This window comes from Leuresthes tenuis, unplaced genomic scaffold, assembly GCF_036924035.1.
Source record: "Leuresthes tenuis unplaced genomic scaffold, fLeuTen1.0.hap1 SCAF_16, whole genome shotgun sequence".
NCBI classification, from domain to species: Eukaryota; Metazoa; Chordata; class Actinopteri; order Atheriniformes; family Atherinopsidae; genus Leuresthes; species Leuresthes tenuis.
In genome coordinates this window covers 1,311,577-1,339,229 of record NW_027325370.1, presented here as the reverse complement: position 1 = coordinate 1,339,229, position 27,653 = coordinate 1,311,577, and the positions used below count along the sequence as shown (strand labels likewise).

Below are 27,653 nucleotides of genomic sequence, written 5' to 3'. Positions count from 1 at the left end.
AAAACCTGTACATGACAGCCCGTACATGACAGCCCGTACATGACAGCCCGTACATGACAGTCTGTACATGACAGCCCGTACATGACAGTCTGTACATGACAGTCTGTACATGACAGCCCGTACATGACAGCCTGTACATGACAGCCCGTACATGACAGCCTGTACATGACAGCCTGTACATGACAGCCTGTACATGACAGCCTGTACATGACAGCCCGTACATGACAGCCCGTACATGACAGTCTGTACATGACAGCCCGTACATGACAGCCCGTACATGACAGCCCGTACATGAAAACCTGTACATGACAGCCCGTACATGACAGCCCGTACATGACAGCCCGTACATGACAGTCTGTACATGACAGCCCGTACATGACAGTCTGTACATGACAGTCTGTACATGACAGCCCGTACATGACAGCCTGTACATGACAGCCCGTACATGACAGCCTGTACATGACAGCCCGTACATGACAGCCCGTACATGACAGCCCGTACATGACAGCCTGTACATGACAGCCCGTACATGACAGCCCGTACATGACAGCCCGTACATGACAGCCCGTACATGAAAACCTGTACATGACAGCCCGTACATGACAGCCCGTACATGACAGCCCGTACATGACAGTCTGTACATGACAGCCCGTACATGACAGTCTGTACATGACAGTCTGTACATGACAGCCCGTACATGACAGCCTGTACATGACAGCCCGTACATGACAGCCTGTACATGACAGCCCGTACATGACAGCCTGTACATGACAGCCTGTACATGACAGCCTGTACATGACAGCCTGTACATGACAGCCCGTACATGACAGCCCGTACATGACAGTCTGTACATGACAGCCCGTACATGACAGCCCGTACATGACAGCCCGTACATGAAAACCTGTACATGACAGCCCGTACATGACAGCCCGTACATGACAGCCCGTACATGACAGTCTGTACATGACAGCCCGTACATGACAGTCTGTACATGACAGTCTGTACATGACAGCCCGTACATGACAGCCTGTACATGACAGCCCGTACATGACAGCCTGTACATGACAGTCTGTACATGACAGCCCGTACATGACAGCCTGTACATGACAGCCCGTACATGACAGCCTGTACATGACAGCCCGTACATGACAGCCCGTACATGACAGCCCGTACATGACAGCCTGTACATGACAGCCCGTACATGACAGCCCGTACATGACAGCCCGTACATGACAGCCCGTACATGAAAACCTGTACATGACAGCCCGTACATGACAGCCCGTACATGACAGCCCGTACATGACAGTCTGTACATGACAGCCCGTACATGACAGTCTGTACATGACAGTCTGTACATGACAGCCCGTACATGACAGTCTGTACATGACAGTCTGTACATGACAGCCCGTACATGACAGCCTGTACATGACAGCCCGTACATGACAGCCTGTACATGACAGCCCGTACATGACAGCCCGTACATGACAGCCCGTACATGACAGCCTGTACATGACAGCCCGTACATGACAGCCCGTACATGACAGCCCGTACATGACAGTCTGTACATGACAGCCCGTACATGACAGTCTGTACATGACAGTCTGTACATGACAGCCCGTACATGACAGCCTGTACATGACAGCCCGTACATGACAGCCTGTACATGACAGCCCGTACATGACAGCCCGTACATGACAGCCCGTACATGACAGCCTGTACATGACAGCCCGTACATGACAGCCCGTACATGACAGCCCGTACATGACAGCCCGTACATGAAAACCTGTACATGACAGCCCGTACATGACAGCCCGTACATGACAGCCCGTACATGACAGTCTGTACATGACAGCCCGTACATGACAGTCTGTACATGACAGTCTGTACATGACAGCCCGTACATGACAGCCTGTACATGACAGCCCGTACATGACAGCCTGTACATGACAGCCCGTACATGACAGCCTGTACATGACAGCCTGTACATGACAGCCTGTACATGACAGCCTGTACATGACAGCCTGTACATGACAGCCCGTACATGACAGCCCGTACATGACAGTCTGTACATGACAGCCCGTACATGACAGCCCGTACATGACAGCCCGTACATGAAAACCTGTACATGACAGCCCGTACATGACAGCCCGTACATGACAGCCCGTACATGACAGTCTGTACATGACAGCCCGTACATGACAGTCTGTACATGACAGCCCGTACATGACAGCCTGTACATGACAGCCTGTACATGACAGCCCGTACATGACAGCCCGTACATGACAGTCTGTACATGACAGCCCGTACATGACAGCCCGTACATGACAGTCTGTACATGACAGCCCGTACATGACAGCCCGTACATGACAGCCGTACATGACAGCCTGTACATGACAGCCCGTACATGACAGCCCGTACATGACAGCCTGTACATGACAGCCTGTACATGACAGCCCGTACATGACAGCCCGTACATGACAGTCTGTACATGACAGCCCGTACATGACAGCCCGTACATGACAGTCTGTACATGACAGCCCGTACATGACAGCCCGTACATGACAGCCGTACATGACAGCCTGTACATGACAGCCCGTACATGACAGCCTGTACATGACAGCCTGTACATGACAGCCCGTACATGACAGCCCGTACATGACAGCCAGTACATGACAACTATTTCCTCAAACTTCCGCTTGACTTTCATAGAAAACATGATGAAGTGTTACGGGTGCTTACAGAATGTGACTGAACTGAAAATGCTCGTGTTTCTCAGTTTAGACGTACTGATACATGCTGCCACTGATCCCTTTGAGTACTGATGCCTGATGAATTGTGTGAGTATGTTCTGCTGTGTCTCCTGCTGAGGGAGACGAAGCACTGAGACACAGCTCAACCTGTCACTCCCACAGCAAAAAGGACTGTTTGACCTCAGCTGGTGAAGACTTTAACCAACGCCGTGGAACCAGAGCCTCTGGGACAGTTTGTAATGGTTTGGATCTAAAGGATTCAGACCTGCTGTGCTCTCATCTTGTCTGCTCTCTGGTTCTGGTGGTAGATCCGGCTGAAGTTGGACACAATGACGGGCACCGGCAGGGCGATCACCAGCACGCCGCTGAGGGAGCAGATCGAACCGAAGATCTTTCCTGCAATAGTGTTTGGAACCATGTCGCCATACCTGCAGAGGACAAACAAACACGTGATCAGCACATGAGCTTCCACCCACCGGTGGAGGGCTGAGCGAGAAAAACCCAGATGAACCCAAGCACTCATTTCATTCATGCATCTACGTCAGGAAAACATTTACATGGATAGATTCTGTGGGTCCAGAAGTCCAGAGTCAGTGTAAAATAGGCATGTTGGAGTCCATCTGTTAGCTGGTTCCACCATCAGGAACTACCAGGGGGAACAGTCTGGACTCAGACTGCCTTGTGTGTAGGGATGGCAGAACCAGAACCGGATGAATACTGCTGGTTCCACCATCAGGAACCACCGGGGGGAACAGTCTGGACTCAGACTGCCTTGTTTGTAGGGATGGCAGAACCAGAACCGGATGAATACTGCTGGTTCCACCATCAGGAACTACCGGGGGCAACAGTCTGGACTCAGACTGCCTTGTTTGTAGGGATGGCAGAACCAGAACCGGATGAATACTGCTGGTTCTACCATCAGGAACTACCGGGGGCAACAGTCTGGACTCAGACTGCCTTGTTTGTAGGGATGGCAGAACCAGAACCGGATGAATACTGCTGGTTCCACCATCAGGAACTACCGGGGGCAACAGTCTGGACTCAGACTGCCTTGTTTGTAGGGATGGCAGAACCAGAACCGGATGAATACTGCTGGTTCTACCATCAGGAACCACCGGGGGCAACAGTCTGGACTCAGACTGCCTTGTTTGTAGGGATGGCAGAACCAGAACCGGATGAATACTGATGGTTCCACCATCAGGAACCACCGGGGGCAACAGTCTGGACTCAGACTGCCTTGTTTGGAGGGATGGCAGAACCAGAACCGGATGAATACTGCTGGTTCCACCATCAGGAACCACCAGGGGGAACAGTCTGGACTCAGACTGCCTTGTTTGTAGGGATGGCAGAACCAGAACCGGATGAATACTGCTGGTTCCACCATCAGGAACCACCAGGAGGGACAGTCTGGACTCAGACTGCCTTGTTTGGAGGGATGGCAGAACCAGAACCGGATGAATACTGCTGGTTCCACCATCAGGAACCACCGGGGGGAACAGTCTGGACTCAGACTGCCTTGTTTGGAGGGATGGCAGAACCAGAACCGGATGAATACTGCTGGTTCCACCATCAGGAACCACCGGGGGGAACGGTCTGGACTCAGACTGCCTTGTTTGTAGGGATGGCAGAACCAGAACCGGATGAATACTGCTGGTTCCACCATCAGGAACCACCGGGGGGAACAGTCTGGACTCAGACTGCCTTGTTTGGAGGGATGGCAGAACCAGAACCGGATGAATACTGCTGGTTCCACCATCAGGAACCACCAGGAGGAACAGTCTGGACTCAGACTGCCTTGTTTGTAGGGATGGCAGAACCAGAACCGGATGAATACTGCTGGTTCCACCATCAGGAACCACCGGGGGCAACAGTCTGGACTCAGACTGCCTTGTTTGTAGGGATGGCAGAACCAGAACCGGATGAATACTGCTGGTTCCACCATCAGGAACCACCAGGAGGGACAGTCTGGACTCAGACTGCCTTGTTTGGAGGGATGGCAGAACCAGAACCGGATGAATACTGCTGGTTCCACCATCAGGAACCACCGGGGGGAACAGTCTGGACTCAGACTGCCTTGTTTGGAGGGATGGCAGAACCAGAACCGGATGAATACTGCTGGTTCCACCATCAGGAACCACCGGGGGGAACGGTCTGGACTCAGACTGCCTTGTTTGTAGGGATGGCAGAACCAGAACCGGATGAATACTGCTGGTTCCACCATCAGGAACCACCGGGGGGAACAGTCTGGACTCAGACTGCCTTGTTTGGAGGGATGGCAGAACCAGAACCGGATGAATACTGCTGGTTCCACCATCAGGAACCACCAGGAGGAACAGTCTGGACTCAGACTGCCTTGTTTGTAGGGATGGCAGAACCAGAACCGGATGAATACTGCTGGTTCCACCATCATGAACCACCGGGGGGAACAGTCTGGACTCAGACTGCCTTGTTTGTAGGGATGGCAGAACCAGAACCGGATGAATACTGCTGGTTCCACCATCAGGAACCACCGGGGGGAACAGTCTGGACTCAGACTGCCTTGTTTGTAGGGATGGCAGAACCAGAACCGGATGAATACTGCTGGTTCCACCATCAGGAACCACCGGGGGGAACAGTCTGGACTCAGACTGCCTTGTTTGTAGGGATGGCAGAACCAGAACCGCATGAATACTGCTGGTTCCACCATCAGGAACCACCAGGGGGAACAGTCTGGACTCAGACTACCTTGTTTGTAGGGATGGCAGAACCAGAACCGCATGAATACTGCTGGTTCCACCATCAGGAACCACCGGGGGGAACACTCTGGACTCAGACTGCCTTGTTTGTAGGGATGGCAGAACCAGAACCGGATGAATACTGCTGGTTCCACCATCAGGAACCACCAGGGGGAACAGTCTGGACTCAGACTGCCTTGTTTGTAGGGATGGCAGAACCAGAACCGGATGAATACTGCTGGTTCCACCATCAGGAACCACCGGGGGCAACAGTCTGGACTCAGACTGCCTTGTTTGGAGGGATGGCAGAACCAGAACCGGATGAATACTGCTGGTTCCACCATCAGGAACCACCAGGGGGAACAGTCTGGACTCAGACTGCCTTGTTTGGAGGGATGGCAGAACCAGAACCGGATGAATACTGCTGGTTCCACCATCAGGAACCACCAGGGGGAACAGTCTGGACTCAGACTGCCTTGTTTGGAGGGATGGCAGAACCAGAACCGGATGAATACTGCTGGTTCCACCATCAGGAACCACCAGGGGGAACAGTCTGGACTCAGACTACCTTGTTTGTAAGGATGGCAGAACCAGAACCGCATGAATACTGCTGGTTCCACCATCAGGAACCACCCGGGGGAACAGTCTGGACTCAGACTGCCTTGTTTGTAAGGATGGCAGAACCAGAACCGCATGAATACTGCTGGTTCCACCATCAGGAACCACCGGGGGGAACAGTCTGGACACAGACTGCCTTGTTTGTAGGGATGGCAGAACCAGAACCGCATGAATACTGCTGGTTCCACCATCAGGAACCACCCGGGGGGAACAGTCTGGACTCAGACTGCCTTGTTTGGAGGGATGGCAGAACCAGAACCGGATGAATACTGCTGGTTCCACCATCAGGAACCACCGGGGGGAACAGTCTGGACTCAGACTGCCTTGTTTGTAGGGATGGCAGAACCAGAACCGGATGAATACTGCTGGTTCCACCATCAGGAACCACCGGGGGGAACAGTCTGGACTCAGACTGCCTTGTTTGGAGGGATGGCAGAACCAGAACCGGATGAATACTGCTGGTTCCACCATCAGGAACCACCGGGGGGAACAGTCTGGACTCAGACTGCCTTGTTTGTAGATGATGGCAGAACCAGAACCAGATGAATACTACAGTGTTGTTGCTGCAAAGCCACAACTCAGGTCTGTACTCGCTGCCTCTTGCGGCCTTCACCTTTCATTACACCGAGCCATAAATCACAGGTAGGAGGAGGAAGAGGAGGAGGAGGAGCAGGAAATGAAAGAGTGGGCAGGAGGCCAGGATGTTTAGTGGGATTCAGCTCAGACACTGAGAGTTCAAACCTCTTTACAGCTGCCCTGATCCACATTTTACTGTACAAATCACTGCACAGCTGCACCACTTCCTTCCACAGCTTTAACTGGAGCAGGAAAAAGGATTATCAGCCAAATGACACATAAAGAATCCAAGTTAGGTACTCATTCTGCAGTAAAATGGCTGATTTATCCTGTAGGACTTTATGAGATGGTTAATCCTAATGTATCTGTGCAGATTTTTAGTGCTGAAGCTGCTAAACTGATGTTAATCACACAATATATGAGCAGTTAGTTCAGTCGACTGGTTCAAACGGTGCAGGAAGGGTCAGGCGCCTTCTGCAGATTAGTGGTTAATGTGAGAGGAAGGACAGAGAGTTCAGTTACAAAAACTTACAATAATCTTTATGACATGGTGTCAGAAAACTGAATAAAGCCAGAGAGCAGTCTGCTAAACAAACTCTATTAAACATGGAGGAAAAATATCCCTCTGATAGTAAATACATCCAGACCTCATTTCTTTCCATATTTATGAAGAAACATGAACATAAACCCAGAATCTGAGGCAGAAACAGAGTTTTTAATCAGTTCTCAGCAGCTTTAAAGTGAATATCTGGTCTGAGCTCCTTTATTCTCCAACACAGCCTGAACCCTCTGAGACAAGCTTTCTGTCATTTCTTTAAGGAGTCTTCAGGAATAGTTCTCCAGGCTTCTTGAAGGACATCCCAAAGCTCTTCTTTGGATGTGGGCTGCCTTTTGTTCCGTTCTCTGTCAGATGATCCCACACTGCTTCAATAATGTTGAGGTCCGGGCTCTGGGGAGGATTCATCCCTCCATAAGACCTGTTGCCACTGATTTTCAGTCCACTTCTTGTGTCATTTGGCACAGCTCAGCCTTTTCTCCCTGTTTCCCTTCCTTAAGAACGGCTTCTTGACAGCCACCCTTCCATGGAGACCATTTCTGATGAGGCTTGGGCCAACAGTAGATGGATCAGCTGAAGGTCCAGATGCATCTCTCAGGTCCTGTCAGGTCACAGCTGGATTTTTTCCTCTTTCTTAAGGACATCACTTTCAGATCCTGTTCATCTGCTGGAGATAGTTTTTTAGGCCTGACACTTCTTCTTTTGTCCTCCACTTGTCCAGTTTCCTCAAATGTTTTAAGGACACACTGCACACCATGCTGAGATATGCCAAGTTTTCAGCTAATAGCTCTTTGGGAATCACCTTGTTGCTGCAGAAATCCTATTTTCTGTCTGTCAAACTGTGTTTTCTTTGCTGTTTTTCATAGATGCAGCTAAAGAAATGGGAACAAATGATGTGTCTTTGTGACAAAGTGCCTAAAGATCCAGTTTAAAATGGCTTCTTTGCTAAGTTGTCTGTTCTGTGTCGACACAACACTGGTTCATCCCTTGAGTTAGGAGCCTTTTTTCTGCCTGAAGGGTTCAAAGGTCAGAGTTAAGTGGCTGAACAAAGAAAAACTGGACTGAAAATGCTCAGGTACAAGGACTGAAGATGAGGGGAAAAGCAGAAAATGTCCAAATAAAAACTGTGAAAGAGCTTCAGAAAGCTGCAGAACTGTTGATCGGGACACTTTAAAGGTTTCAGAAAGGTGCAGAACTGTTGATCAGGACACTTTAAAGGTTTCAGAAAGCTGCAGAACTGTTGATCAGGACACTTTAAAGGTTACAGAAAGCTGCAGAACTATTGATCAGGACACTTTAAAGGTTTCAGAAAGCTGCAGAACTATTGATCAGGACACTTTAAAGGTTTCAGAAAGCTGCAGAACTGTTGATCAGGACACTTTAAAGGTTTCAGAAAGCTGCAGAACTATTGATCAGGACACTTTAAAGGTTTCAGAAAGCTGCAGAACTGTTGATCAGGACACTTTAAAGGTTTCAGAAAGCTGCAGAACTGTTGATCAGGACACTTTAAAGGTTTCAGAAAGCTGCAGAACTATTGATCAGGACACTTTAAAGGTTTCAGAAAGCTGCAGAACTGTTGATCAGGACACTTTAAAGGTTTCAGAAAGCTGCAGAACTGTTGATCAGGACACTTTAAAGGTTTCAGAAAGCTGCAGAACTGTTGATCAGGACACTTTAAAGGTTTCAGAAAGCTGCAGAACTATTGATCAGGACACTTTAAAGGTTTCAGAAAGCTGCAGAACTATTGATCAGGACACTTTAAAGGTTTCAGAAAGCTGCAGAACTATTGATCAGGACACTTTAAAGGTTTCAGAAAGCTGCAGAACTGTTGATCAGGACACTTTAAAGGTTTCAGAAAGCTGCAGAACTATTGATCAGGACACTTTAAAGGTTTCAGAAAGCTGCAGAACTATTGATCAGGACACTTTAAAGGTTTCAGAAAGCTGCAGAACTGTTGATCAGGACACTTTAAAGGTTTCAGAAAGCTGCAGAACTATTGATCAGGACACTTTAAAGGTTTCAGAAAGCTGCAGAACTCAGTTACAGGAAGTCTGGAAAAAGGCTGATCAGGACTGAATATGGAAGCAAATGATGGTCTTTGATAAAGTTTCACAGTAAAATCTTAATGCATCTTCAGGCTCAAAGCATCAGAGGATGTTTCCAATGACAGAATAAAGTGAAAAATGGGAATTCATGATAGAAAATAGTCCCAAAATGCATTTAAGCATTTCCGCCTGTTAAAAGCACAATGAGCAGCAGTTTTAGATCATTACACAGAAACATGAAACTAATATTTGAGAACTGGAAACTGCTCCACATAAAACCTCAAAGCCATTACTGCCATTATGAAATCTTTCGTGATAATTGTGGACCAATTATCAGGCTCAACTTTTTTAATTTGCTTCTGGCTAAATGAATCATTTATTAGAGCTGTGTCTCCATATTTTCTCAGTGGGCCTCACTGTGGAATTAAACTCTTTACATTAGAAGTATGTGAATAAGCAGCAGATAAACAGATGAATCGCAGCTCTCTGCTGCTGTGGACCCCCGTCTGAAGTCTTAATGCTCATATCTCACAGTTCAGCGTTTAAACCCTGAAGCTGATTGCAGAAAGGTGTCGTTTCATCTGGAATCGGCTGCTTGTTGTTCTCTGAATTTCATTTTAAGTTAAAAACTTTATTGGTTTAATCCGGGTGGATTTATCTGTCAGATTCTGCACAAATTAAACTTTGAATTGCTTTATTTTTACATGTTCGTTTCAGGTAAAGTGAGATGTTCAACAGTAAAAACAAAGATTTTACAGGCCTGGTATAACCTGAGGTGTAAAAGAAAGTAGACCCCCTTCAGGAGGTAAAATCTGCTCCTCAGCAGGTGTTAAAACACAGAAGCAGTGTATGAAAACTAAGTGAACCCTTACTGCTTCCACAGGAGTTAAGAGGCAGCCGGCTGCTGCTGATCAATGCTCTGATTAATTGATCATCAGCTCAGTTGCCACATTCATTTTCCTTTTAAATGACTGTAACTCTGAGCCTGGGCAGCTTGTCTTTGTCAGTAATTTCCTGGCTTCAGGCTGTGTGTGATGACAGAAATCAGGTCAGTTTAAATTCACCTCCACCAACCTCAGCTGGAGAGATATTGGCAGCAGAGAGCCGATCGATGCCGATAACAGAGGGCAGCGAGGAAGAGGAACCATCTGTAATGCAACGGATGAATCTGTGCTGATGGATCCCTCAGCTGAGCCCGGATCATTGTTCTGACTCTCCACTCATCTGATTATTCATGCTTTTTTCAGGCTTCGAGATGATTGGATCCACAGATCATTACATTTGCTCTGATGGACAAAAATGAAACAACTGATAAAAAGACGCTGATCAGTTTGCAAAAGCTTCGTCGAAACCTGAGAAAGTTATTTATGAGTCGGGCTGGTTGGTATCAGGTCGAGTTTCACGGCAGCCAAAACCTTCATGAATGAGTTTGTGTTTATCGTCTGCTAAAATAATTCTGCTCAGGCTCAGTAACTGGTTTGGTTCGACCCTTTTCATCACTTTTCATCACTTTTCATCACTTTTTATCACTTTTTCATCACTTTTCATCACTTTTCATCACTTTTCATCAATTTTCAACACTTTTCATCACTTTTCATCAATTTTTATCACTTTTCATCACTTTTCATCGCTTCTCATCACTTTTCATCACTTTTCAACACTTTTCATCACTTTTCATCACTTTTCATCACTTTTCATCACTTTGTGACGCTGCCAGCAGCTGTTTTCACGTATCCTGTATGAATAAAACAGCCAAATTCCCAAAAAATCTACTCTCACTTTCTTTTTTCAGGAGTTGAAATCATTGTTCTGACTCTCCACTCATCTCATTATTCATCCTTTTTTCAGGCTTCGAGATGATTGGATACACAGATCATTACATTTTCACAGAGCCCTGTTTAACCACCCTGTTCCACTTTAACAGGTGGGAAAGTAGGTGGCTCCCCCTACAGGTGTGGCCTGAACATGCACAGCTGTACAAGTAAAGATGTTGTTGTGCTTCAGAGGCAAAGACACCGTCAGAAGTCACCAAAATGTCAAGAGGCACTTTAGAGTCATTTTACACGCTCTTTTATGTTTTTATTTTATTTTAATGCAGTTATACGACCCCTAAACCTGTTTCTGATGACATCTTCTAAGGATGTGAATGATGCAAACAAAGTTTTCTGTTATGTGACTAATGTGCATTTTTGCGAGGGACTGGACTGAATAAAGCATCTTTGGCTGCAGGTGGGGAATATTATTCCAACAAATTGTTGAAATTTGGCAGCCCTGATACATTACAGCCAACATAAGACAGCGTTCCAGGGCAGCAACCCAAGAAATGGATGAAGGGCACAATCATAAACTCAGGAACTTGTGTTTGTCCTCAGGCTGAAGAAGCAGCGTCAGAGTGCAGCTCAGGATATAAATGAATGTAAATGCTGGAGGCTGCGGGGGGGAGACAGCCGAGTCAACCACACATTGTTCAGATGTTTAACTCACAGCTGGAACATCAGCCTCATTAGCCTGCAGTTTATGGACCTTGTGATTAATGAGGAGTTGTTAAGTTTCACGTTGATTTTTAAAGAAACAAAGCAGCCGACAGCATTCATCACATCCATCAGGACAACAGCCAGAGATGCTCTGAAAACATGCTTCACAAGCAGGTCTGATACTCAAATGATGACAGGCTCGTCTTTGCAAAAGCTTCGACGAAACCTCAGAAAGTTATTTATGAGTCGGGCTGGTTGGTATCAGGTCGAGTTTCACGGCAGCCAAAACCTTCATGAATGAGTTTGTGTTTATCGTCTGCTAAAATAATTCTGCTCAGGCTTAGTAACTGGTTTGGTTCGACACTTTTCATCACTTTTCATCACTTTTCATCACTTTTCAACACTTTTCAACACTTTTCATCACTTTTCATCACTTTTCATCACTTTTCAACACTTTTCATCACTTTGCAACACTTTTCATCACTTTGCAACACTTTTCATCACTTTTCAACACTTTTCATCACTTTTCATCACTTTTCATCACTTTTCAACACTTTTCATCACTTCTCATCACTTTTTATCACTTTTCATCACTTTCTATCACTTTTCATCACTTTTCAACACTTTTTATCACTTTTTATCACTTTTCATCACTTTTCATCACTTTTCAACACTTTTCATCACTTTTCATCACTTTTCAACACTTTTCATCACTTTTCAACACTTTTCATCACTTTTCATCACTTCTCATCACTTTCTATCACTTTTCATCACTTTTCAACACTTTTTATCACTTTTTATCACTTTTCATCACTTTTCAACACTTTTCAACACTTTGTGACGCTGCCAGCAGCTGTTTTCATGTATCCTGTATGAATAAAACAGCCAAATTCCCCAAAAATCTACTCTCACTTTCTTTTTTCAGGTGTTGAAATGAGACAGTTAATGTTTTCTACCACCAACAGTTTCATTTTCTGACGCAGGAACACCATGAACTGAACTCTGAGAAGCAGTCAGGGGACACAGGACCTGCCAGCTGGGTTGAACCACCATTTCTGACAGTTACAACCTTCTGAGATAAGTCAGATAGTTTCATTAGTCTGGCTGGACCATCAGGCCTGTGAGCTGCCAGCTGTCTCACAAACTGAGCCTCAAACATCAGCCAAAGGGAGCCACTGCTGCAGCCCCAACTGCAGCATCCTCAGTAAAAGTTGAGTTGTGTCCCATCAATGCTGATCGGAGCTGCAGTCGAAACAAACCAGAGACCTTTAAATTACATGTAAATGTAATTTATTTCTACAGCCCTTTACAACAATCCATTTCGGTACCAAAGTGCTTCACAGCAGATAATAAATAAAGAAAAGAATAAGTACAAAACAATAAAATACAGCAAAATTGAATAAGATAATATAAAAGAGTCACCATACTACTGGGTATTAAAAGCCATCTGAAATAAATATGTTTTTAGCCCTGATTTAAAGAGGCCCAGGTCAGAAATAAGATGCATCTCGGGGGGAGCTTATTCCAGAGCCTTGGGGCACCCCAGAGCTTGTATTTTGACCTGAACACTTCCAGAAAAAGTTGATTTGTTGACCCAGAGCTCTACCAGGGTTACGGACAGTTAAAAGCTCAGAATAATGATGAATGATGAATAAAGTTTCTGAACGCACTCAAAGACGGGTGCGAGGCGGATCTGTGGTCATTATTAAAGCATTTGGAGACTGTTGTCTGCTCCAGCAGCACGACAGGAAGCACTCACTGACCTCTGAGAGTTCAGATGCTGCTTCGCTGCGCTTCCTCCAAATGTTAAAAATCTGCTGTGACATGTTTAAGTTGGACTGAGGTTTATTTAATGTGCTCAGAAGAGCTCAGAAGCTTCTGTCTCACAGCCCTGACAGTCAGAGCTGCTGCAGAACCATATTTCACAGCCTTTTCTGCCACTACAGCGGATGGTCAGGGTTAAAGTCTTGCTGAATGTATGCGCTGTAATTTAAATGCTTTCCACCAGAATGATGCACACAAACACAAGCGAACGCATTTAAACTTCTGAGCACATCGTCACGGTTGCTGCTGCTTTTCTGGGAGAAGCCTGAGTGACTGTGGATGTTAAGTGCCACAGAGAGAGGCACATTAGCAGAGAAAAGCCGTAATTATCGATTTAAGAAACCCTGCAATGTTTAGCTTTGGGTCACGTGAGCCGATGGATCAGTTTCCTCTGAGTGTGGTCAGTGCTGATGGGCCCAGGATGTGTCGTAGTTAGCCTGGTGAGGACTGAAAGTATTAGAAAATGTTCCGGTAACAAGTCCTGTAGTTGTCATTTTTATCTAATCAAACATGTTTTAGTTTTATAGCCAAAAAAACAGCCAAAAATCCTGATAACCAGACAAAACTTTGAGGTTTTTGTGGTGCTAAAGCTGCAGATCGTCCTTGTTACATTTGTATTTCCTCTGAAATTACATTATTTTCCTTGTGATCATATTTCAAAGTAATCAAACGCTTTGTAAACAACATAAAGGCTTGACACAGCAAAAGCAGCTGCTGAAAAACGACCCACAATCCCGGTCAACACTTGTTTTAATGCCAACAAACACACACTCCCATAAAGTGTCCTGCTGTGCTTTTATGGGCGGACAGCACCAGTAAATCGCCTCTGAGCTCAGAGCCAAACATCAGACAATGCACCTTTTATAGGGCGTGCGTTGGCTTTGTGATGCAGCTGATCCCTGCGTACAGGTGTTGCTGCTGCCTCTTAAACCGTCTTATTCTACCGTGTGAAAGCAAACCTCCTCTGGTACCTGCAGCCAGTCAAAACAAAGAGCCCGTTAAAGTGAATGATTTAGCTCATGTGTTGAACCATAGGTGAGGTCATGATGTGCTCAATAACTCGGTGTCACGGTTTATGTTCCGTTCCATGTCTCGTCATTTCCTGTTTTATTTTGAAAAGTCACTAATCTTCTCCTCCTCTGTCAGACGTCTGATTGTCTTCCCTGATTCCCAAAGTGTTTCCACCTGTTCCCCTTGGTCCCTCATGTGTTCAAATAGTCTGAGTTTCCCTTGTTTGATGTCTCATTTTGAGCTTCATTACCAGCCACCTGCCTTGTCTTGAACCCACAGATTCCTCGAGCCTGCAGTGAGCGACTCTCCTGCAGTGCTGTTTTGTTTTGTAATTTATTCTACTTCCATAGCCTTAGTTTATTTATTGTAATGGTAAGTTTCATAGCTTTGTTTTTCCTCCATTTTCTAGGAGTGATGTGCACAATAACTCGGTGTCACGGTTTATGTTCCGTTCCATGTCTCGTCATTTCCTGTTTTATTTTGAAAAGTCACTAATCTTCTCCTCCCGTGTCATGCGTCTGATTGTCTTCCCTGATTCCCAAAGTGTTTCCACCTGTTCTTGGTCCCTCATGTGTTCAAATAGTCTGAGTTTCCCTTGGCTTGTGCCAGTATGTCTCTATACATGAGCATCATTACCAGCCTTACTTTAACCCACAGATTCCTCGAGCCTGCAGCGAGCGACTCTCCTGCAGTGCTGTCTTATTCTACTTCCATAGCCTTAGTTTATTTATTGTAACGGTAAGTTTCATAGCTTTGTTTTTCCTCCATTTTCTAGGAGTGATGTGCACAATAACTCAGTGTCACTGTTTATTTTCCGTTCCATGTCTTGTCTCGTCATTTCCTGTTTTATTTTGAAAAGTCACTAATCTTCTCCTCCTCTGTCATGCGTCTGATTGTCTTCCCTGATTCCGAAGTGTTTCCACCTGTTCTTGGTCCCTCATGTGTTCAAATAGTCTGCGTTTCCCTTGTCTTGTGCCAGTATCTCTATACATGAGCATCATTACCAGCCACCTGCCTTGTCTTGAACCCACAGATCCCTCGAGCCTGCAGCGAGCGACTCTCCTGTAGTGCACCTTGTTTTGTAATTTATTCTACTTCCATAGCCTTAGTTTATTTATTGTAACGGTAAGTTTCATAGCTTTGTTTTTCCTCCATTTTCTAGGAGTGATGTGCACAATAACAGTGTCACGGTTTATATTCTGTTCCATGTCTCGTCATTTCCTGTTTTATTTTGAAAAGTCACTAATCTTGTCCTCTCGTTTCAGGTATCTTGCCCTTCCTCCCGTGTCTAATTGTCTTCCCTGATTCCGAAGTGTTTCCACCTGTTCTTGGTCCCTCATGTGTTCAAATAGTCTGAGTTTCCCTTGTCTTGTGCCAGTATGTCTCTATACATGAGCATCATTACCAGCCTTACTTTAACCCACAGTTTCCACGAGCCTGCAGCGAGCGACTCTCCTGCAGTGCATCTTGTTTTGTAATTTATTCTACTTCCATAGCCTTAGTTTATTTATTGTTACGGTAAGTTTCATAGCTTTGTTTTTCCTCCATTTTCTAGGAGTGATGTGCACAATAACTCGGTGTCACGGTTTATGTTCCGTTCCATGTCTCGTCATTTCCTGTTTTATTTTGAAAAGTCACTAATCTTCTCCTCCCGTGTCATGCGTCTCATTGTCTTCCCTGATTCCCAAAGTGTTTCCACCTGTTCTTGGTCCCTCATGTGTTCAAATAGTCTGAGTTTCCCTTGTCTTGTGCCAGTATGTCTCTATACATGAGCATCATTACCAGCCTTACTTTAACCCACAGAATCCTCGAGCCTGCAGCGAGCGACTCTCCTGCAGTGCATCTTGTTTTGTAATTTATTTATTCTTGTTCCATAGCCTTAGTTTATTTATTGTAACGGTAAGTTTCAACGCTTTGTTTTTCCTCCATTTTCTAGGAGTGATTTTTCGTTGTTACCATTCCTAGTCGCCTCTGTTAAAGGAGAGCTTTTAGTTAAAGTTAAAGTTTCATAGAGCCTCTGTTTTATTCCGCCTCATTTTGAGTGTGCCTTTACTTTGTTAAGTTTTCATAGCATTTCTGTTTTCCTCCCAGTTTGGAGAGAGTTTGTTTGTTAACTTTCATAGCTGCGCTCCTTCTCCACCTTCGTTACGGAGGAGAGCACTTAAGAGTTTTTTAGCCCTTTCTTTTGTGCTGCCGGGAGATCGCCCTGCAGTGCTGTGATCTGCTGTGTTTATTTATTTAAATAAAACGCTCTTGAACCCCACGACCCTGCATCTGCGTCCTGAGTCCCTCTGGTAAACCTGACACTCGGGTCCTGATTGGACATAACAGCTCAGTCTCTTTGTCTGTTCATTGACTCGGACCCGAATGCTGCTCACTTCCCTTGTAGCCTAACTTCCCTTGTGGTTTATGCGTTGACTTTTGCAGCTTTTGTATAGCATTGACCCTTCAAGGCCACCGTAACTCAGGGCAAACAGCTGTTGCTGCTGATGGGAGGCAAATTAATTGGCTTGTTGGGCAGGTATGTAGTTTAAAGATGGTTTAAATACATCACCTTTAATGTAAAATGTAAAATTAAAAATGTTTAATGACATTTGTCTGAATACAGACGGTGGAAAAATGTCAGTCTTAGTTTTACTGGATCTCAGTGCTGCTTTTGATACAATAGGTAACTTTACATCAGAGCAGACAAGAATCACATGTGGAGTTCCCCAAGGTTCCATCCTGGGACCTCTTCTGTTTAACATCTACATGCTCCCACTGGCACAGATTATAAAAAAAACAACAAAATAAACCTCCGTAGCTATGCAGATGACACACAGATATATATTACGATGTCACCAGGAGACCGAGGGCCTGTACAGGCCCTTTATAAATGCATTGAGGAGATTAATGACTGGATGTGCCACAACTTTCTCCTGCTAAACAAAAACAAAACTGAGGTAATTGTCTTTGGAGCCAAAGTGAAACGATTACAGTCACCACAGAGCTTCAATCTATACAGTTTAATTTTTAAATCATGCTTTTTATTTAATTTAATGTTATTTAAAGCACTTTGAATCACCTTGTTGTTGTTGAGTTGTACAAATAAACTTGCCTTGCCTAGAAAACTCTGACTTTGATTTTATTAACGTACAAAACTAACAACCCAAAGAGTAATAATCTTTGAATAATAAGCCTCATTTACAGTTCAGATGACTCTTTTGTGATTCAGGTCTTTGGAAAATGCTGATTATTTTTGTTTCAACACTCAAGTACTGAAACAGATCAGAGATGGAGGGCTTCATGGGCTGGACCTCAGCCAGAGTCAAGCTGAAGTTCAGCCGCTGTTCAGCCAGAGCTGGAATTCAGCCGCTGTTCAGCCAGAGCTGGAATTCAGCTACAGTTAGACTGGAGCTCTGCCACAATGTAACCAAACGTAGCCAAAGTAGAGTTCAGCTGCCACTGAAGGGGAGCCGGAGCTCAGCCGGAGCTCAGCCGGATTTAAGTAAGAGCTCAGCTAGATTTAAGACAGATTTAAGACAGATTTAAGTCGGAGTTCAGCCAGATTTAAGACAGAGTTCAGCCAGATTTAAGACAGAGTTCAGCCAGATTTAAGACAGATTTAAGACAGAGTTCAGCCAGATTTAAGACAGATTTAAGACAGATTTAAGACAGATTTAAGACAGATTTAAGACAGATTTAAGTCGGAGCTCAGCCGGACTTAAAACAGAGTTCAGTGAGATTTAAGACAGAGTTCAGCCAGATTTAAGACAGATTTAAGACAGATTTAAGCCGGAGCTCAGCCGGAGCTCAGACGGATTTAAGTAAGAGCTCAGCTAGATTTAAGACAGAGTTCAGCCAGATTTAAGACAGAGTTCAGCCAGATTTAAGACAGAGTTCAGCCAGATTTAAGACAGAGTTCAGCCAGATTTAAGACAGATTTAAGTAAGAGTTTAGCCGGATCTCAGCCGGATCTCAGCCGGATCTCAGCCGGATCTCAGCCGGATCTCAGCCGGATCTCAGCCGGATCTCAGCCGGATCTCAGCCGGAGCTCAGCCGGAGCTCAGCCGGAGCTCAGCCGGAGCTCAGCCGGAGCTCAGCCGGAGCTCAGCCGGAGCTCAGCCGGAGCTCAGCTGCACCACCTTCACCTCTCTGCCAGATCTGGGCAGCAGTTCAGCCACATTCAGCCAGCAGAGGTCAGTAAATAGAAGCTTTTCTGATGATCAGCGTAATGTTACTCTTTAAAATGTAGGAGGTTGTGACTGCAGAGAGGTGATTATACCAGCTGAGATGTTTGAGAGTGAGTGTGTGTGAACAGGGAGCAGCTAACGTTGAATAATGGATGGCAGCATTAGAGGGCCTGTAGCTGCTTTGTTGAGAGACATTAGAAAGTTTAGATTGTCTTTCTCCTCATCCCTCCCTCATCTCTTTGTACATTTACTTTGTTTCCTTCCCCTCTCCTGCCCTTTTTGTTCTCTCCTCCATTTGTCTCCCCATCTCCCGTTTCCTCCCCCGCTCCTCCCATCTTTCTCTGGGGTCATTATCTGCAGCTGCAGGAGCCAAGCCTCCATCCTGCAGCAGGAGGAGGACAACACATCGAGTGGAGGCTTGACACGAAGCCAGGGAGAAGGGATGGCAGGAAGGAGGGAGGGGCTGGAGAGAAGGATGGAGGAAAGACGAGAAGGAGAGAAGGTCAGGAGGAACAAAGTGGGAGAAAGGAGGAGGAAAGAAGGGATGTGTCTGTAAATCTCAAGAGATCAGGAAGTAAATGAGAGAGTCTTATTATCCAGTCTTTGACTGTTTATCTACATAATGAAGCAGGTTAAACAGCCAGAGAAGGACTGAGCATCGATGTCATTTAGTTTAAATATCAGGTGGATTTAGAGTTGATTTCATAACTTACTGTTTGATAATGAAAAGAAAGAACTAGAAAGTAGGAAAAAGTCATTTTAAAGCGTACAATCCTCCTCGAGGCCCTGACCCCGCAGAGCTGGAGTCAACCGTCGTAATAAATAAAGGTTTTACAGACGGGTGGGAGTCTCCGGGGGGGCGGAGCGCCCGTTTATTCTCAGCCGCTCTCTCAGTGCGCTCAATATTTCATGGACAGGATTATGTCATCCGGAGATACCAAGAACCAGCCAGACACAGGACTGAAGGAAGGCCGGCATCAAAGATGGAGACGGCATCAGAGATGGAGACGGCATCAGAGATGGAGACGGCATCAAAGATGGAGACGGCATCAGAGATGGAGACGGCATCAGAGATGGAGACGGCATCAGAGATGGAGACACAAAGCCAAAAGGCAGAAAGACGACGGGAATCTGATTCAGACGGACAACTGAAGAGAAGAGAGACTGATACTCGCCGATTGGAAAAGATAGAATCCATTAGTGCTGAGTCAGCCGAGTGAATGCACAGACCGATCGTATCTCCCACCTGTAATAGGGGAGCCAGCCAATCACAATCTAATAGAGAGACAGCCAGCCAATGGAAATTAGTTTAGAGAAGAGAGCAGAAAGGTCAGTTTAACTGAAGGGTGATCCCTCAGATCAGACTCAAGGAGACGAGAAGATGTTTGTTTCGTTTCCATAAACTTTCACTAGCATCTGTGCTGTATGACTGTGGCTCAGAGAGAAAATATCACTGAAACGTGGCAGCAGCAACCCAGATAACAGCTGAAAATGGGCCAGAGAGCAGAAAGTATAAAGCTCCAGACTGCAGAGAAGCAGAAAACAGAATCATCTCAAAGCAGACCGAACAAACTCAGCTCAGCGACACCAACACAGGCCGGGTCAGAGCGTCGGGAGGCCAGGAGGACCTGGTGCCCTGGATAGTTTACTGGTATGACTGCCACCTTTCATATGGGAGATCTGGGTCCAAATCCCCTGCATCAAAGGTACTGTCCTCAGTAGGCAAGACCCCCTTTACCCTATCTGTAAGTTGCTTTGGATAAAAGCATAAACAGGTCAGAAGGACCTCCTCACAAGCCTGTTAATAAGTCCCAAACACATGATGTTCTTCTCTCAGCAGCAGGAAGGTTGGTCCATGTGACCCAAAAGTAGAAGACTCACAATGAAGGTGCAGCAGTCGTGAGATCAGGTTGTTTTTAATTGTCTGGTGATGTTCTTTTAAGCATAGATTCATCCCTGTCAGCCTCACTGGCCTCACAGCAGACAGCAGGACACTTTGGTTGCTGCTTGGCTTCATTCATATTTAGGTTTTAGTTGGTATGAACTGCCTGGAAGAAGAGATCTTCCTGACTAAACAAAGGAAATAAACAGGTGAATAAACAACAAGCCGGGTCCTAACACCATATTTCTAATCATTAAACCTAACCGTGTATTTCTTATGCCTAAACCTAACCAACTGCAGCTGTAAATAAGGCTCGGCTGGGACTAAATCCTGGTGATGGCTGCAGATCCATTTAACCGTTAAATAGTCATATTTGGGACAGTTGTTGGTGACATTATGAAAAATATGAGCTTGTTAGAATCCACAGGGAAAAGACTGAGTGTGTAACGTTTATGGAACCTTATAAATGTAGGAATTTATCTCATTATTGGGATAGATTTCTTATTACTTTATTTTACTTCTCATCATCATAAAAAAATCTCATTCCATCAATATTTTACTGTTGATCAGTAACATTTCCTGTAATATTGAATTTATTTGTACTTATTTACTTTTTCATTGTTTATTAGTCTTACATCTGCCTGGTTATTTCTGAGGCTCCTCCTATTTACTGGAGTTGAACAATGTTTTCTATGGGATGGTAACTATTGTTTCAGTTATTAGTCAGAGCCTCTGGAATGATTTCTGAACCACTCCAGTGATGACGGGAGGCACCTCGATGTTTCTGTAAAAACAGAAGTCAGGAAGGCTGTCCCCTCTGCTCTGATTGGTCAGTTCAGTGGTCTGATCAAGCCCCGCCCACTACTCTGCATCGGCCCACATTCAAATGTTTTATTGGATGCAAAATGACTTCATATCCCAGAGAGAAGGGTGAGATGTGAACACTTTCAAACATTTTTCAATGATAAACTCTGAAATACTATAAAAATATCTACAAACCCTTCTTTTTTGGACATTATTGGGATAAAATACCTGCATATAAGTATGATATCGTCTTGACTTCTTCTTCTGTGGTAAATAAACATGGTGTAAATGACACCAGGAAGTGGAAGAAAACGACTGAAATGAGTCGTGATGGAAACAGCAGCCTCACAGCTGGAAAAATAAGAAAATCTGATCTAAAATAATCACCTTTTAAAGAAAAACGTTCTTTTTGGACCAAATAAATCAGCTGTAAAATGGGAGAAAAGAGGAGGAGGAAAAGGAGTTCAGTGATTTGTTCCTCCTCCTCCTCTGCCTCCAAACTGTCTGACTTGTTCTTCACAAGGACAGCAGTATCGACCGGACCAGTTTGATCATCAGCTCGGTTTGTTTTTCCTCTTTAAAACTTCTATTCTGGGTTACAGCAGGCTGCTAAAAGCCTCCCTGCTCTCCTCCTTGTCTTTCCTCCTCCTCCCCTCCATCCTGTCACCTTCTCTGGCTCTCCTCCCCTGGCCTCCCATCCTCTCTGCTCTCCTCTGCTGTGATGGTGGACATGTTTAATTGATGGAGTGATAATGAAAGTTGCAGGAGGAGGGATGGCGGTTCCATGTTTCCTCCTCCTCTGGTGAAGGAGGTTAAGCTCCTGCAGCAAACTGAGATCCTGCCTCATGTCTTTCCTTTAATTCTCTTAATCTGGAGCTTCTTTTTTCTCCATAGCAGCATCTTTTTGAGATCTTTTCCCGCCCGCAGTGACAACATGAAGCTGACCGCTGTCTCAGACTGACTGACAGCTCTTTAAATAGACAGATGGACACTGAAGCTCTGCTTTCTGACCTGGAGGTCACCACCAGGCTGCGTGTCATTTGTGTTTAATTTCATTTAATTGAGTATTTTTGTTGAACTTCCACTTTGAATGAGTAAATCCGGTTAAGAAGGTTTCTTAATATTATTTTTTAACATTATTTAACATATTTTCTGTGTGAATCAAGACTTTACAAACAAAATAACTGATAGTTGGAGAAAATGCCCTTTTACAGATTAAATTACTTTCTCGGGGGCGATTATTACTTGTTGGGATGTTATTTAACCTCAGAAAACCTACAAGTCTTGTTATTTTTCCAGACAGCACTCTACAGATAACTGATTTCAAGGTAAAACATGAAACAGGCCAGAACTAATCCTAATCCTGTGATCCTCTCCTCTCTGTTAGCGCTCTGTCTGCAGTCTCTGTCTGAGTCTTAAAGCTGAGCAGAGAGCTGTTAGAGCTGTTCCTACAGCCAGGTCCAGGATTCCACCATCTGTTGTTAACCAGCTCTGTGATCCTCCTCCTTTACTGTTAGCGCTCTGTCTGCAGTCTCTGTCTGCCCGGATAGTCTTAAAGCTGAGCAGAGAGCTGTTAGAGTTGTTCCTACAGCCAGGTCCAGGATTCCACCATCTGTTGTTAACCAGCTCTGTGATCCTCCTCCTTTACTGTTAGCGCTCTGTCTGCAGTCTCTGTCTGCCCGGATAGTCTTAAAGCTGAGCAGAGAGCTGTTAGAGTTGTTCCTGCAGCCAGGTCCAGGATTCCACCATCTGTTGTTAACCAGCTCTGTGATCCTCCTCCTTTACTGTTAGCGCTCTGTCTGCAGTCTCTGTCTGCCCGGATAGTCTTAAAGCTGAGCAGAGAGCTGTTAGAGTTGTTCCTGCAGCCAGGTCTCTGCCTGATATTCCTGCTGTGTCCTCATCAGGGCTCCAAGCTCGTCCATTTTATCCACCAGAGATCTCACATTTCCCCTGATGATTAAAGGAAGAAATGCTTTAAACTTCCTCCTTTTCCTCCATTTTCTTCCTGCTCTGCATCCTCGACGTCTCCTCTTTAACTCATCATGATTTGGGGTGTAGGAGCTGCTAGACGACAATCCTGGGACCAACGGAGGGACCCAGTTGGGACAGAAGCCTTTGCAAGAGCATTCAAGTAGATGGAGCCGTTCCATTAAGCTCTTTGTAGCTAACATCAGGGACTTGGATCTGATGCTAAGGGCAGCCAGAGGAGCTCAATGAACAGAGGGGGGACGTGTTCTTTTAGGCTGATCCAAGACCAGACGAGCCGCCGCGTTCTGGACCATCTGCAGAGGTTTCACAGGCTGGAGACCAGTTAGGAAACCAGTTAGGAAACCAGTTAGGAGACCAGTTAGGAAACCAGTTAGGAAACCAGTTAGGAGACCAGTTAGGAGACCAGTTAGGAAACCAGTTAGGAAACCAGTTAGGAGACCAGTTAGGAGACCAGTTAGGAGAGCAGTTAGGAGACCAGTTAGGAAACCAGTTAGGAGACCAGTTAGGAAACCAGTTAGGAAACCAGTTAGGAGACCAGTTAGGAGACCAGTTAGGAGAGCAGTTAGGAGACCAGTTAGGAAACCAGTTAGGAGAGCAGTTAGGAGAGCAGTTAGGAGAGCAGTTAGGAGACCAGTTAGGAAACCAGTTAGGAAACCAGTTAGGAGACCAGTTAGGAGACCAGTTAGGAAACCAGTTAGGAAACCAGTTAGGAGACCAGTTAGGAGACCAGTTAGGAGAGCAGTTAGGAGACCAGTTAGGAAACCAGTTAGGAGACCAGTTAGGAAACCAGTTAGGAAACCAGTTAGGAGACCAGTTAGGAGACCAGTTAGGAGAGCAGTTAGGAGACCAGTTAGGAAACCAGTTAGGAGAGCAGTTAGGAGAGCAGTTAGGAGAGCAGTTAGGAGAGCAGTTAGGAGACCAGTTAGGAAACCAGTTAGGAGACCAGTTAGGAAACCAGTTAGGAGACCAGTTAGGAGACCAGTTAGGAGACCAGTTAGGAGAGCAGTTAGGAGACCAGTTAGGAAACCAGTTAGGAGAGCAGTTAGGAGACCAGTTAGGAGAGCAGTTAGGAGACCAGTTAGGAAACCAGTTAGGAGACCAGTTAGGAAACCAGTTAGGAGACCAGTTAGGAGACCAGTTAGGAGACCAGTTAGGAGAGCAGTTAGGAGACCAGTTAGGAAACCAGTTAGGAGACCAGTTAGGAAACCAGTTAGGAGACCAGTTAGGAGAGCAGTTAGGACACCAGTTAGGAGACCAGTTAGGAGACCAGTTAGGAAACCAGTTAGGAGACCAGTTAGGAGAGCAGTTAGGAGACCAGTTAGGAGAGCAGTTAGGAGACCAGTTAGGAGAGCAGTTAGGAGAGCAGTTAGAAGACCAGTTAGGAAACCAGTTAGGAAACCAGTTAGGAGACCAGTTAGGAGACCAGTTAGGAAACCAGTTAGGAAACCAGTTAGGAAACCAGTTAGGAGACCAGTTAGGAGACCAGTTAGGAAACCAGTTAGGAGACCAGTTAGGAGACCAGTTAGGAGAGCAGTTAGGAGACCAGTTAGGAAACCAGTTAGGAGACCAGTTAGGAAACCAGTTAGGAAACCAGTTAGGAGACCAGTTAGGAGACCAGTTAGGAGACCAGTTAGGAGAGCAGTTAGGAGACCAGTTAGGAAACCAGTTAGGAGAGCAGTTAGGAGAGCAGTTAGGAGAGCAGTTAGGAGAGCAGTTAGGAGACCAGTTAGGAAACCAGTTAGGAAACCAGTTAGGAGACCAGTTAGGAGACCAGTTAGGAGAGCAGTTAGGAGACCAGTTAGGAAACCAGTTAGGAGACCAGTTAGGAAACCAGTTAGGAGACCAGTTAGGAGACCAGTTAGGAGACCAGTTAGGAGAGCAGTTAGGAGAGCAGTTAGGAAACCAGTTAGGAGACCAGTTAGGAAACCAGTTAGGAGACCAGTTAGGAGAGCAGTTAGGAGAGCAGTTAGGAGACCAGTTAGGAAACCAGTTAGGAAACCAGTTAGGAGACCAGTTAGGAGAGCGATGCAGGAGTCAAGGCAGGAGATGACCATGGGCTGCACCAGGAGCTGGGGGGCATGTTGGGTTAGACTTAAAGTCCTTAAACAGTTAAATAAACAGTGAAATTCAGAACACAAATCAATCAATGACTCTGGATCTATTGCTAACGCGAGGCTAGCAAACTAACTGTGCTAACGGTGGCTAATCTGCTTGCTAACCGAGTCAAATTAGCATCGAAATAGCGCCGCCGCGTTCTGAACCATCTGCAGAACTTGAAGCTGGTTCAAAATTTGCATTCGAAGTTAAACGTGAAAACGACTTATTTTACGTGTCACAGTTTGCTGCAACGATGGAGAATCTGAGAATCTGAGGAAACAGCTATTATTTTATCAAACAAACTCAGACTTATAGCGCAGAATCTGACGTCCAAAAGCATGAAGCAGGCCATGAAAACAGAAGGTTTGAGATAGTTTCTCTGCGTGAGGTGAGAAGTCCTGCTGCATCTCCAGCTCAAACACACATGGTGCAGAGAAAGAGAAAGAAGAAGAAGAAGAAGAAAGAACCCTGCTTCACTGTTTAACCGTGAAAACAGGTTAGAATAACCCTGAGGGCGCCTCGGCAGAGATGACCTCAAACCCAGCTCATTCATCGGAGGGAGTAGCTGCAGGTACCTGAACCTCTCATCAGCACCCTCCACCTGACCCTCTGAGCTCAGGGAAGTGCACCGAACTGACAGCCTGAGAGCAGAGAGGAGCAGCAGTGACTGAAGACGGCTGCTTAGAAGAAAGAAGACAAATTAAAACGTCTATTTCCAGCATCTCAGACGTTCGGTTGGTATTTAAAGCTGCAGATCAGGTTGAAACACTCAGCTCAAAGCACATCAGACTGCTGTCCGTTCACATCAGCGGCGTCCTGTCAGAAAGCTCTCAGCTCTCAGATGACGGCTTGGTCCTTTTCTCACATGTTTGATTCATTTCTCCCCTGCTGAGTCGCACCGGCTGTCCTCCTTCACGTTTCTGCACACAATCAGGCTTTTGTTCTCACTTCATTTGGTCATTGGAGCAGAGCCCAACAAGTTCAGATAAACAGAAGCAGCAACCAGTTTCTGAGTAAACTGGGATCGTTGGGCTGAAGATGTGAACAGTTACAGACTCAAATCTGCGTCTCACCTTCAGAATGAGCGTTTCTAAAGGATTGCAGTCCATTTATAGAGCCTTTCAGAGTCCGTCAGGATCCGCTTTGACCTGCAGGACAGCCTGACGGCTCCTGTTACACAGGAAGTGAACTCTTACTGAGTGACAGTGAGTCCTCAGACTGTCCGCTGCAGCTGAGACTAAAAGCTGCCACCGATGCTCACACTGTTCATGTTTCACCATCTGTTGTTAACCAGCTCTTTGATCCTCCTCCTTTACTGTTAGCGCTCTGTCTGCAGTCTCTGTCTGCCCGGATAGTCTTAAAGCTGAGCAGAGAGCTGTTAGAGCTGTTCCTGCAGCCAGGTCTCTGCCTGATATTCCTGCTGTGTCCTCATCAGGGCTCCGAGCTCGTCCATTTTAACCACCAGAGATCTCACATTTCCCCTGATGATTAAAGGAAGAAGTGCTTTAAACTTCCTCCTTTTCCTCCATTTTGTTCCTGCTCTGCATCCCAGACGTCTCCTCTTTAACTCATCATGATTTGGGGTGTAGGAGCTGCTCCAACAGGTTAGCATCTTCCCGGTTGCCATGGTTACGCATCATAACAGATGTATCACAAACATTTACCGTTTTACTTCCTCATCTCATGGTCTGTTTGTAGTGAACAGAATAAGCTCCCTGACTTTGTCAGATTTAGCACTTTTCTGTCCTCTCTTCCTGTTTTCTATTTCAAGCATTAGGTTGGTTTTATTTTCTCTATTTATCCTCCTCTGTGTCCTCTCTTCTTCTTTTCTATTTCTGGCTACGTGGAGTTAAACCCCGAAATGTTTAAAAGCAAAATACACAAAGATACACACATCTGAACCATATGTCCCACACAGAGGAGTCCTTCCTCATCGTTATCTCCCTCTGACCAAAGCTAAAGTTCACATAAAGTTTACATAAAGAGGCATCAGGAGGAAGTCGGGCTGAAACACCTGGAGGCTGATACTCAGCCGGCCAACTTCTGCAGGAACAGACTCATGAAGCTCCTCTAAACCGAACGGTTATGCATCTATAAAGAGAAAAATAACTTGTTTCTGTACTTGTGAACGTATTTGTCTG

The 27,653-nt window shown here is 45.6% G+C and overlaps 2 protein-coding genes across 4 annotated transcripts in view; both read right to left on the bottom strand.

Annotated features, from left to right (window-relative positions):
- Positions 1 to 27,653, bottom strand: part of gripap1 (GRIP1 associated protein 1) — a 265,294-nt gene that overhangs the window by 109,036 nt on the left and 128,605 nt on the right. The window lies entirely within an intron of this gene.
- Positions 1 to 27,653, bottom strand: part of kcnd1 (potassium voltage-gated channel, Shal-related subfamily, member 1) — a 95,600-nt gene that overhangs the window by 11,399 nt on the left and 56,548 nt on the right. Inside the window, exon 5 of the mRNA XM_072367057.1 lies at positions 3,016 to 3,178. Within this exon, the coding sequence (XP_072223158.1) occupies positions 3,016 to 3,178 (163 nt within the window). The remainder of the gene's footprint in view (positions 1 to 3,015; positions 3,179 to 27,653) is intronic.